Here is a 13,455-nt window from a genome sequence, read left to right as displayed (position 1 = left end):
TCGTAATTTTTACCTGAAAGCGAAAATTCAACTAGACTAGAAATAGTCAAAAGATAAGTTTGATATTTATTTGATGACATACTAAAAAGACTAGTGTAATATTCAAAATCTAACATTGTAATGCTTGTAATTATTCTTGGTCAATACAAAACCTGTTTCATGAATTCAGAATGGATGTTTTCCAACAACCACCATACAGCCCAGACAGCACCAGACATAATTTTGATTTGATTACTGTCATGAAAAAGTGGTAAGGCTTAAGCTTTTGATTCTAATGCAAAAATTGAAGATTCTGATTGGTTGATTGGTTACTATCATAGGTAGGACATTTATTATTATCTAGCTTATTTAGGTTACTTTCCAGGAAGTGGTCATGCTAGGATTAATGAATGCTTTTGGGCACAGTTCTTTTTTTTCTTCAGTTTTGCATCTATATTATTAAAATAATTTCTTGATTTTTGTAAGGAGATTTAGGTATCTAAAACTATAACTGTTTTATATACATACTTTGTATCAATTGAAAGCTCTTATACTATATATGCACTCTATGTGGATTTTAAAACCTACTGACTATTGGACTCTAGTCCCCACGGACTTCTAAGTCCTAATATAAATCCTATGAAAGTATTTTTGTTTAGTTTAAAATAGCTAATTACTAAAACACACATGTTGCTCATGAAATTATACTCAATCCACTAACCTACCTAGTGTCAGCTCAGCTAATTGGTTATAACATCCGAGAATAATTTGTTTTCTTTATATGCTTATTGTCTTATTAACTTGGGTTTTATTGCTTTTTACAGAATTTCATTGGTCGGAGTAAAGAAGCTATTATTCCCATAGAAGACAAACTCATCTCAAGAAAACATTGTGTAATAGAAAAGTCTAATGGCAGTTTTACAATTTGTGATGTGGTATGTACTCGTTAGTTGCAACAGAATGTATTTTGCATGGTCTAAATATTTCGCTAATCTTAAAGTTAATAATACTTAAAGTTATTAAGTATTATAATGAAGGTACATTGTAATAAATGCATATATTGATAACTTTTAAAATATTTGGTTCTTTAAAGAAATGTTAGTTTTGAGACTTGTCTTTTTCTATTTTCCTCTGCCATTTGAGTGATTTAAGTTATTTTCCCCTTCTCATTCTTATATAACTTCAATAAAATAACTCAATTAATTAGAAGACAATTTGAATTGTTTTTTTTTAAGGGGCATAAGTCAACAACGAAAGAGCTTTCTTATTTGAAATTTAGCCTTGAAAAGCTTTCTGCTTTTCTGAAACTATACATTGCTACGGTTATTCTTATACAATTTGTTTCTGTATTATTGAATATTAGTTTTTAATAAGTGAAACAGTTAATAAAAACATTGATGATTTAAGCTTAAAAATTATTACTTTAACAAATATTATATCTTAAATACTCAGGAAACAATTTTTGTATATAAATGAATTTTTCTACATTGTTTTAATGATATGACTTCTCCTTCCTAAAGTGAAGATTGTTCTTAACTTAGCAAACCGGTATAAATCTCAAATAATTATTCCAGTATTATTTATAACAATCATTTGAAGTACAACTCTCATTGTAATTAAATATTATAACTACCTGAGCAATTGTGAAAATTTAAAATGTCATAATTAACCATTTCATTTCTACAGTGTTTAATAAGGTTATGCATGAGAAATACCACCACTTATGCAGTAAAATGCAAGCAGTTTATGCAATACAGAACAGTTGGGAGTTAAAAATATTTTAGACAAATCAAGTGATTCAATCAAACAACATGATTGTGGCTGGGAATAAAGATAGTTATGGAATGGCGGATAATGTTGGATCATGTGGTGACCAAGCCACTGTCATTGGCATGATACAAATTAAGCTCACGAATGTGGACGAACATTGCTATGATGCGGACTGAACTGAAGTGGAGTATGACCTACACCAGGCTTCATTAATACAAAGCAGTTTCTACAGAGAAGTGGTAGTTGTTAACGTACTTTCTGATTAAATGGAGGCCACATATTCAAAGGATGCTGCGGCTGATTTGGTTAGGTGATATAGGTTTACTAACCTAACATAACCTTTAATATTTATTATGTAACTGCCCACCCAAAGTTGCTAAATCCCGTTTATTATTGGTGGCCTCCATTTAATCAGAAAATACCGTTGTTAATTTTTATTCAGAGTAAATACTACAGGGTCTGGGAAATGTGAAGCAAGTACTATCTTCTAGTAGCACTTAATTTTAATTCACTTGAAAAGAAATAATTGCTTCAAAAATCAGTATAACAAAGCAAGTACTACTTTTTATTCACTTCATCCAATGTGTTAAAAAGAAGTGTCCATAAAGTTATAAAATATATTTAACTTATGAACAGGCTTAAACAAAAAACGTTTTATACATGTATATTAATTTATGCATAATGTTGCAAACAAAAATAGTGAACTTTAATTGTCATTTAGTTCATAAACAGTATGTCACTTAACCTTGTAAATCTGAGATAAATATTACAAAATTAATTTCTTTTGATAGCCTAGTTGCCATTGTCAACATGTGGTCAGATGTGGTTTCCAGCAAAATGGCAATGGCCACTTGGAGATGAATGAGGAGTAGAATACAATGACACATAGCATTAAATTAGGAGTTTTCATAAAATGAGAAACAGCCTTAGGCCATGCACTCAGTTCAGGTGTTTATTGCAGTGCAATGGCTACTTCGCAATAGGAGGTGCATTGTGTTATTTGGCTTGTGTAAACTTGGTCTATTATAACACTACAATGTTTGTACTGTCATTGTAGTTCATTTATCATGCAAGGGGTACCAACAATGGTTTATTATTTCTAATGTTTACTAGCAAATGAATAGCTCTACTTGCTTCTTGGGTGATTAGGATAAAAATACAAATTTTGTGTGTGATTTTAAACTAAAATGTTTTGATTTCTTAACTCCTTAATTAAACATGATGTTTTCTTGCATCCTCCATTGCCTTACTGCAGAGTTTTGTTTCAAATCTGGACAATAAAAGTAAAAGATTTAAAAGTCGCAAATTTCTGTAATAGTTTTTAAAATATTGATATATCAAACTATTTTCACCATTGCAGTTAGAATTAAAAAAATAATGTTTCGTTACATTAGCATATTTTAATTTAAAATATTAATCTTAAATCCAATATGGCAAATCTAAGATGGCCACCAACACTCAAAACTGGTAAAACTATAAGGAACCTATTTTCTGGATACATACTAAAAGTTAATGTCTAACTCTATGTGACTATTGTGATATGAGTAACAAAAATACACCTTTGAATACTTTTGTAGTTTTTTATTTTGTACAATGTACATTTCAGATTTAAAGAATTGTAGGCTACTATTAAGAATTTACACAAACTTAAAACTTTAATGGACAACTTGTATTTGCTATATATTTAATAGATTACTTTGTTCAGCATTGTCGTGATCAAAACATTACAGCAAAAAAATAAAATATGTTAAGCTCAAAATTCATTGTTTTTATAATTTCTCATTGTTTGGCTGGCACTTGTTTGGTTGTATATTTCAATATAATATATTTATGAATGAACCCTTATCATGCTATTGAAAATTTATTGATTTTATTTCAGAGCTCAAAGGGTACATATTTGAATGGCGAAAGAATGTTGAAGAACCAAGTTTATGAGCTTCAACATCGTGACAAGATCAGCTTGGTCAATTTAGAAAAATACACTTATTTATTTGTACTCAACAGAACACTGTAAGTGGCTTTATCTTTAGACCTCATTTACTGTTGCAATATTATGTACATAATAAATACTCATCCGAGTATAAACAACTATTATTATTCGTTGACTGAGAGTAAATTACCAAACAAACAATAACCTGTAGCACATGTTCTGTGCAACAGTCAAAATATGTAGCATCATCAGATGCTATTATTATTCAGAATTGTTCTACAGTGAGGAATGTCGATACAGATTGTTTGTATAGATTTTTACTATTTCAAAATTAAATTGTTAACACTTAGAGTGCTAATCCCGTAATTTTACGGAACAGCGAAACTTCCGAAGAATTCTAATCCCGTAGTTTTACGTGGTGTTCATTTCAATTTATATTATATTACATTGTCCGTATTTTAACGGGTTTTGCCTACTCTACAGTGTTATTTGGGTTTTTAGTAACACAATTAACCGCTAGAAAGCGTCAGATATATTGAATGAGCTTAATGACAAAGCGACTTCGGTCGCATTGTTTACGTGCCGCTGACGTGACGTTCGTTGCAGCCGGCAGTCGATGTCGCAATCATGGCTTATCGCAGCTTGAACGACGGTTGCGATCAGTGATGTATTAGATGAAGATAGTTTTATTGGTGTTGATAGTATTTTTGACGATTCTGACATCGATCCTGATTTCATGGAAGAAGATGAGACACATATTTCAGGTAAGAATAAGTCTATATCAACATCAGTCTAAAAGTTTGGTTATGTTATTGTTTTCGTGAATCAAACTATAATTTGTATTAAAATAAATTAACTTTATTCAACTAATATTCTATTTATATGAATAAAATGAAAATATACTCATACTTTACACGGTATATTATTGTGTTACAGATGCTGAAAACAGTACTGACAGCGAAAGTGATGCCGACGCATCAACATGTCGGCATAGTTTTTTGTCAAAAAACTACAAAACATAAAAACATGATTTGTATTATTCAAAGGACAGTTTATATTTGTAAATGGGTCATTGTAAATAATTGTATATATGCTTAGTTTAGTTTTTTAGATAAAAAAACTGTCTCAAAAAATATTTTTTTTTTTCAAAAATATATGTTTTTCAAAAAAAGTTTTTATGTGTATTTTTTGAAAAAAACACTAACAATCTCACGTTAAAATAAAGACGAAAGTAAGCTGAATTAAGGCATGTAAATATTTTTCTTATATCTTAAATACTTTTTTTTAAATACATTTGTGAAAACCACCAAAAACACCCAGCATTCTACAGAGTTGCATGTTATTCAGGGCCAGCACTCAAAGTGTTAAGTACTTTGTAGCGGTTAAAAATATATATAAAACTTCTTTTGAATGTTGTTAATATGAAACCTTTTTTTTTAATTCTTAGTGTCAAGGCACACGTAAAATGTTATTCTTCGAGAAGATAGTTCGAATAAGGTAAAGTATCCGAGGATGTTGATGATGAGCCGGCAGAGGGACCGGCGCGGACAATAAAGTATCCGTGTTGAGACATGTTCGGTCAGCTAAATGTCAGTAGCTGGCGACGACCGGTGCTGCAACCCTTATCTCGCGGTGGAGGGCTGGAGGGGGATGAAGGGAGGACAGAGTCTGGCTTGTCGGGAGCGGACATTCTGATCCTGACTGTTACATTGAGTGGAAGGTAGAGCTCGCTTGTATGGTAGCCATAGGCTTGTAACCTGAACTTGCACAGAGCTTTACACTACTTGTAGTAGAGCAGCGTTATAGGCAGAGGAATAATTTTATTTTGGGAGTAAATTCTATTATTGTATAGGTGAATTTACAAATTTTTGCAACATATGTCTTTTGGACTTGTCGTGACCAGTTTCTACTAGAAATGTTGTAATCCACCGAAGTTTGTTAACCAGAGACCTATTCTGAAACTTACAGGTTATAAAAAACAGGGTTTATATATTACATATGAATACAGCAGGTATGTTCCCCAATCTCTTTTAAATGCGGAAAATCACATTGTTTAGTGGGCAATGAGTTATTTTGAAATAATACAAGTTACTGATGTGAAAATTAATCATGATTATCAACTTCAATAATTTGTGTTGATAATCTTGTTATTTGGAATTAAATTGTTACTATGTTGCAGCAGAACCAAAAGTGAGTCACATGCTGAGCTTTCTTCTCGTTTGAAAGAGAAAATATTGAATTTTGATAACACTTTCACAGACAACATGAAGAAACTAAACAGTAAACTGACTCAAATAGAAACTGAGAAGTCAGATCTCAAGAAAGAAATGAACAACAAGCTAGAAGAGCAAGAGGGTACATTTAAAAGGGAAAGGCTCAGTCTATCTACGATACTAAATGCAACCAATGAACAAAAAGAAGAGGCAGAGAGAAAACTGAGAGAAATGGAGATTAATTGTGAGTTGGAAAAGAAGATGCTTATGGAAGAAGTTGAAAGTAAAATGGCTGATATTTCAAAGAAGGAAACAGAATTACAGCAAGTGAAGAATGAAATGGAGTCACGTTACCAGAGGGAGAGAGTTGAATTGGAAGAAAGGTTTGATTTTTACTTTAAACATGCATTTGATTACATAAATAATATTTTTATTTGTATTTATATTTGTCAATAAGCTTTAGTAAATTTTCCTCTTAAACCTATATTAATTGTTTTCAATTTGTGATTACAATATTTGTATAATGTTAAACTGAAAATACTCTTGCAAATATGAAAGAGTTCTAAGTTACATTGCTTTTGCCAATAAAGCAGGAATCATGAGAAAATTCTGTTTTAGAACATTTAATCATAAGCAAATTTCATAAATTAAAATTGTTGAATTAATTTTGAATGAGTTATAAAACAATCACCCAAACAAAAGTTCATACACCCAATACTTTTTGTTAAAATGAACACAATACATAAATTTATTTTTTCCCAGCTTTTGATAAAATGTTATTGATGAATTTTACAGCACTTATCAATATGAGTGGATGCCAAGGATCCAGTATGGGCCTACCAAACTGTGACTGGTAAAATTTGAACCTCATGGATTTAATCACCATGGAATGATTTCTGTGAACTTACATTATATGTGTACTGCAGTAAATAGTCAAACCACTTTAAAAACTTACTGGATAATAAAATCTCTTACAAAATAGTACCAAATGCTGAAAATAATAGTTCAGAAACTTTTGCATATAAATAAAATTTAAAGAAATATTTAATTTGAGTTGATTTAAATCAATGTTGAAATAATTTCAGATGCAAGGCAGAAGTAGAAGAGCTCAAAGATAAACTAGCAGAATTTGAAGTAGAGCAAGAACGCTTACAAAGTGAGACTCGAGATGCAGAACAGAAATTGAAAGAAACTAAAAAGATTCTTCTGGAATGTGAAATGGAACAGTACCGCCTTTGTGAGGAGAAAGTAGAAGCGGAATTAAAACTTGAGTCCAAAATCATTGATCTTACAAAGGTATGATATTTTAATTAAAATACATGTCTTTGTGTGACTAGTTTTAAGTTTTCAAGGCTTTCTTGAATCAGCTATCTTGGATTTTGAGTCATATTTTAAATATGAATAAGGTCATGTTTACATATAAGTTTTTTTGTGAATATTGAGTTTAGCTCTATTTCACCTTCCACTGAAATCTGCCCTTCCTACATAGCTACATGGTGCATATATTATAAGTTTTTATTGTTTTTTTATTATTATTTCCAGTTCAATGTATGTGCAAAATTTTGTTCAATATCTCAATCCATTATACAAAGGTCGTTCAACAAAAAAATCAAATGTTTAATTTTTATTATCTAAAGTTGAGCTGGTATGCCATGTTGCTTCAGCAACATGAAACTTGCCTTATCAAGTTTTAAAATATGAATTAATTAAATGAAATAAAGAAACCCATTTACTACTTTTATAACTAGAATTAATAAAAAAACATAATTAAAACATTAATTTAGCAAAAAATTAATAGCTTCGCACATAGTATTTGAACTTGTGATGTTAAGTGTAATCAAATTGTTCTCTACGAACAAAAATTATCTGAGCTCACATTCTCCTGACTGTCACCAATTGCCAGGACCACCTTCAAAGTAAATATAATTATAGATTTTTTAGGTGAAATGATGTGAACAATACTTGTTTAGGAACTCCTACTGCAGACATACTTCATTGAAAGTGCTGGTGAATAAGATTCAAGATCTTTATTTGTCTTTAAACTCATTCAATAGTGCAATAGACTTTGTCAGGTTACTAAAATATTCAAAACTAAAACTAAAACAAACAATTCAGATTCTACCTGCTCAATCCAGCCTACCAGCAAATATATATTATATATATATATAATTAATAACAACAATAACCAAACAACCAACAGATCTATATAAATTAACAATAATAAATAAATAACTTTAACATATTTAACATGGATAAAATTTTAAAACTCAAAAATATCGAAACTGAATAAATAAATACATTGAGAGACAAAATTAAAAAAATTAATGTTGTGGTATCACAATTTAAGAATTCATTCACATAATAAAATATATTAACTTTTAACCAGCACTTTAAAACTGTTTTAAATTTGAGTAAAGATACAGTTGTAGCATTTAATGATAACTTATTAAACAATTTAATTTTCGTAAAAAATGACTGTATTTTGTTTTGGTTTATTTAACTGGTAAGAGTTAAAATGCTTTGTTCTAGTAAGATAATCATGAATATCCTGTCTAGTTGTAAATTTTTCAAATTGTTCCTTTACACTACTTACAAGACAGTAGAATATGTACGTATTAAGAATATTCATTATTTTTAGTTCTCTAAAAATTTCAACACAGGTCTCTCTTTTTGAAACATTTTTCATAACACGTAATATATTTTTTGCTATTTCAATACTCTTACTGCACCACTACTGATCCCCCATAGAGTTATACCATAACTTAAGTATGAATGGAAAAATGCATTAATAGGAGGCTAGAAGCGTATCCATTGATAGTTATACAATGTTTCAGTTTACACAAAAGATAGACTACTCTAGATAATTTTTACACAATTGATCTATGTGATGTTCCCAACTTCATTTGTTGTTGAGGTATACCCCTAATAGTTTTACAGGTTTACTAACTTCATAATTCCTATTTAAAGTTAACAGTATTTTCTCAGTCTTTTGGTCATTTACTACTAAGTAGTGTGTCTCAAACCATTCTATAGATGATTTTAACACACAGTTTTCTTCCATTATGAGATTCTCATAATTTACACTGAAATTCAAGAGTGTGGTATCATCTGCATATAATACTGAGGAGCATGGTACATTAAACAAGAAATCATTGACAGTAGCAACAAACAAAAAAGGGCTCAGAACAGAACCTTGTGGGACTCCAATTTCAATAGGTTTTAGTTCGGATCTTTATTTTGTACTACCAATAAGTCACAGCCCTTCCCACTAACATATCTGCTACATCGTTTACCATTGTCACACAGATTGGTTTTTGTTTTGAATATATGGAGATAATGCATTATTCTGTGATTTATTGCTGTATGGTAATGTAAAGTTTTTTTTTAATTTTATGTTTTGCGTTTATTGTTGGTTACAAAAATGAAAATGTTTCATTATACCGTTGGCATACAATACAAAAATCATCAGGCAGTTGGGTGATAAGAAAACATTTAGTCAATGACTAAAACCTGCTTTGATTGTTTTTCTTTTAAAGTAACCTTTTTTAGGCCACATCAAACTATCCAGATGTTTTTGCTATCCATATTAGTTTTTCCCCATTGATGTGAATATTTTCATACACTAAGTTGGTAATAAAATTGCTGTCTTGATATATCAGCCACCTTAACCCTCTCGTCGTGTAGAAAACATTCTAATGTGTGACCCAGATGATCACTTAAATGAAGGTTTATCACATCAGCACAAAACAGAATTACCGAACACAAGAATGTTGTACAAACAGTTCTTACACTGTGTAGGTTTGTTTATAGTTACTGAGTAGTCATGCATTAAGCACAAGATCAAAAACCAATTGGTGATTATATCTGGAATATTTTTTTTATATTACAGTCCCTCACACAATATAAATCTGTCCTAGCCTACTTAGTAATTGAAAAACTATGATTTTCAAATCAGGTACCAGACTACTACAAGGATAGGCTTTCTTGAAAAAATTTAATTGCTAAGATGTGCATTTTTTATTTCAATATGATACTTACGTTAAAAATACCTAACTTACTTGTGTTGAATGTGTGTTTTCCATAAAGTATGGGTATATATTTAAAATATTATAAGTGATTTAAAATTACCAGAAATAATTTTATGGCCATGAAATAAAGGTTTGTGTGTTTGGCTACTTTTGAATTTCAGTGGAGATATGAATGTTTAATATTTTAGGATTATGTAAAATATCATTATTATTATTATTAACTCACTGCAAGTTTCTGCAAGATAAAAACAATATTTGGAAGAAAGGTATTGCCCCAAATGGCAATACCCTTGATGGCCATTAGAGGTTGTTCAAGTATTTCCGCAGGGCTCAGTGCTTGGGCCCCTGCTTTTTTATTCTTAATTAATGACCTAGAGGTAAATATTTCATCTGGTATTTTTATGTATGCAGCCAACACTATATTGATTGCCAGAAATAAAATCAAACAATTGGCAGAAATTGACATCCAGGAAAAGGTTAGTGGCTGACTAGATGCCAATGAATTAACTTTGAACAGAGAAAAAACCACCTCAATGTTTTTCTGCATGAGGGATTTGACTGAGATGGAGTGTGGTCTATCAGTAAAGTTTCTTAGTGTCAGGCTGAATGCCGCTCTCTCTTGGTCGGATCACTCAACTAAATTTTGCAACCGATTAGCTTCTGATATATTTGCTCTATTACATCTCTGTGGTGTCGTCTCTTAACATGTTTTAAGAATGGCATATTGTGGGTTATTTCATTCTAAGATGACCTATGGTTTGATTAATTGGGGCAGTGCCTCTCTGTCAAATATTGTTTTTATCTTGCAGTAAGAATAATATCAGGAGTAGATTCTAGAGCTGATTGTAGACCCTGGTTTTTTAATTTAAATATCTTAACTTTTTACTCGTCTTTCATTTTGCAAAACTTGTTATTCACAAAAAATAACTGTAACTTAACTCTCAATAGCGACATAGTTATAATACCAGAACCAAACAAGATGTTCAAATACCCATATGTTAGATTAAGTGAAACCTTGAAGAAACCTGTTATTGGCACGTGACTATTTAATAAATTACCTCTCAACGTAAGATGTTTAGATATGATAGTTTAAGGCCTCTATAAGCCGCTTTTTACTTTGTAATTTCTCATACTGTGGAAGAATTCTTAAATGGTTAGTGGACTTAAGAATGTTTCCAATAATAATTGTATTTTAGGCCAATAAGCCTAAATGTTATTTTAGTTTGTTAGGTCTGACAAATCCAATGTATTCAATTGGATGGAAATAAAGATCTTATGTCTTAGGATCAAGGTCAATTAGATTACATAATATTGCTGTTGAGATACTGACTAACCAGATACTGTTTTTAATGGAAAGAAATAAGTGATAGTCACTGGGTGCTAGGTTGGGACTGTACAGAGGATAATAAAGTTTACCACATGGAACAGGCATTGTTATGGAGAAAAACAATCCCTTACCACATATTTTATGATCTGTGACAACTTGGTTGGTATATTTTCCGATGGATTTCTGCTGCATTATTCCTTTAACCATGTAAAACCATCACGTTCATTATAGACCTGTGAAGTTGTATATTCATCTGGAGTCTATAAGATTCCATGCAGTCGTGGGTCAGTGTAGATTGGCAAAACCTCATGTTTAATATCTAAATGAGTGAGTAAACATATTAAGCTAACAAAACATCTGGATATGCAAAAATTAGCCATAGATTTATTCTTAATTTTACTGTATATGTAGGAGGGTTGCTTTTTTTCAACCTCCATGGCAAGTCAGTGATCTGCACAGTAGTTGGATTGCGCATCTTCCCCACTACAACATTTGTCACTGCCGAGTTTAATTGGCCGGTTTGTGCTGAGCTGCAGCTGCATAAATATGGCCGCCTCTATTGATTCTCTCACCAAAACTGAATTGAGGAGTACTATTCTTTTCTACAAGCAGAAAGGAATAATGCAGCAGAAATCCATCGAAGAATGTACCATGTTTATGGAGAAACCATTGTGAGTGATAGTGTTATGGATCAATGTAGGAGGTCAAGAATGCAAGTCTGTCGCTACAACTATATTCAAATGATTATCATATAACTATAACTCCCCTACAGAAGTAGGTTTTAATTATTGTTAATTGACACACTAAATTATTTGAATTCTTTGTAAATGTGTTTCACAAATAAAATACTCTCTAAAATACGGTGTTACTAATTAATTGTCTGGTAGCAAAATAATCATTGTAAAACGTCCAAATCTCATCAAACAGTGACATCGGAATGTTTTACACTCAAAATCTAATTAATATAGGAAATTAAAAAGTTAAGCAATCTACTTTTCCTCAATTGAAGAAAACAACATAGTTCCTACCGATGTTGTTTGTTATTAGGTATTTATATTAACTTTGTTTAACCCTTTGAGTTCCAGCACTTTTGAGGGTGTGGCACTGTCAGTTCCAAGCGTTTATGACAAATCACTTGTCAGTGCCAATCACACTTTTGGCGCTTGTTTAATGTTCCGCCAAATAATTAATTTAAATAAAAATTATATACAAAAATTTAATTTTTAATTTAGCTTTTTAAATGCAGATATTGTAATTTTATGATCTTAATTTATTATGTGAAAAACCTTTATAAAACACAGCTTTAATTTTTTATATTTGGTATTTGTTTTGTGTAGTGGTCCACCATGATATAATTCACAACTTTTCAAAAATAAACATAACAGGATGTCTCGTTTCTCTAAGAGGAAAAGTAGGCTAAACTTATGATATTATTTGAATGTAAAATATGTTGAAATTTTTAACCCTTTACATTACAATGTATCCATTTAGATACATCATCCTGATTGTCTACTGCCTCGATTGTGAGACACAAGTCAACACCTGCACTGTATACTGCCAAGTAAAGAGATAAACTAGCTAGTACAATAACTGGTTAACCCTTTACATAACAATGTATCCATTTAGATACATAATTTTGATTGTCTATTGCCTCGATTGTGTGACACAAGTCGACACATGCACTATGCACTGCCAAGTAAAGAGATAAACTAGCTAGTACAATAACTAGTTAACCCTTTACATAACAATGTATCCATTTAGATACATAATTTTGATTGTTTATTGCCTTGATTGTGTGACACAAGTCAACACATGCACTATGCACTGCCAAGTAAAGAGATAAACTAGCTAGTACAATAACTGGTTAACCCTTTACATAACAATGTATCCATTTAGATACATAATTTTGATTGTCTATTGCCTCGATTGTGTGACACAAGTCGACACATGCACTATGCACTGCCAAGTAAAGAGATAAACTAGCTAGTACAATAACTGGTTAACCCTTTACATAACAATGTATCCATTTAGATACATAATTTTGATTGTCTATTGCCTCGATTGTGTGACACAAGTCGACACATGCACTATGCACTGCCAATTCAAGAGTTAAATATAAAATATTTGATTTTTAAATATATTTTTTTCTTAATACATTTCTATGCTCCTTTTTTATTGTTCCCTATGTAAATAGGAACTAGTATAACA

At 30.9% G+C, this 13,455-nt stretch overlaps 1 protein-coding gene across 3 annotated transcripts in view; it reads left to right on the top strand.

Moving 5' to 3' along the window:
- The window catches only part of LOC124356860 (E3 ubiquitin-protein ligase rnf8-like), a 48,006-nt gene that overhangs the window by 12,582 nt on the left and 21,969 nt on the right, over positions 1 to 13,455 (top strand). Inside the window, exons 2-5 of one of the 3 annotated variants that reach the window (XM_046808130.1) lie at positions 804 to 914; positions 3,629 to 3,759; positions 5,859 to 6,275; positions 6,978 to 7,188. In XM_046808130.1, the coding sequence (XP_046664086.1) occupies positions 804 to 914; positions 3,629 to 3,759; positions 5,859 to 6,275; positions 6,978 to 7,188 (870 nt within the window). The remainder of the gene's footprint in view (positions 1 to 803; positions 915 to 3,628; positions 3,760 to 5,858; positions 6,276 to 6,977; positions 7,189 to 13,455) is intronic. The other 2 variants (XM_046808131.1, XM_046808132.1) reach the window with 2 other exon arrangements.

The sequence above is a fragment of the Homalodisca vitripennis genome, chromosome 3, assembly GCF_021130785.1.
Source record: "Homalodisca vitripennis isolate AUS2020 chromosome 3, UT_GWSS_2.1, whole genome shotgun sequence".
In the NCBI taxonomy this organism is placed as follows: domain Eukaryota; kingdom Metazoa; phylum Arthropoda; class Insecta; order Hemiptera; family Cicadellidae; genus Homalodisca; species Homalodisca vitripennis.
Note: the sequence above shows the minus strand (reverse complement) of the source record. Positions and strands in the feature narration are given on the sequence as shown.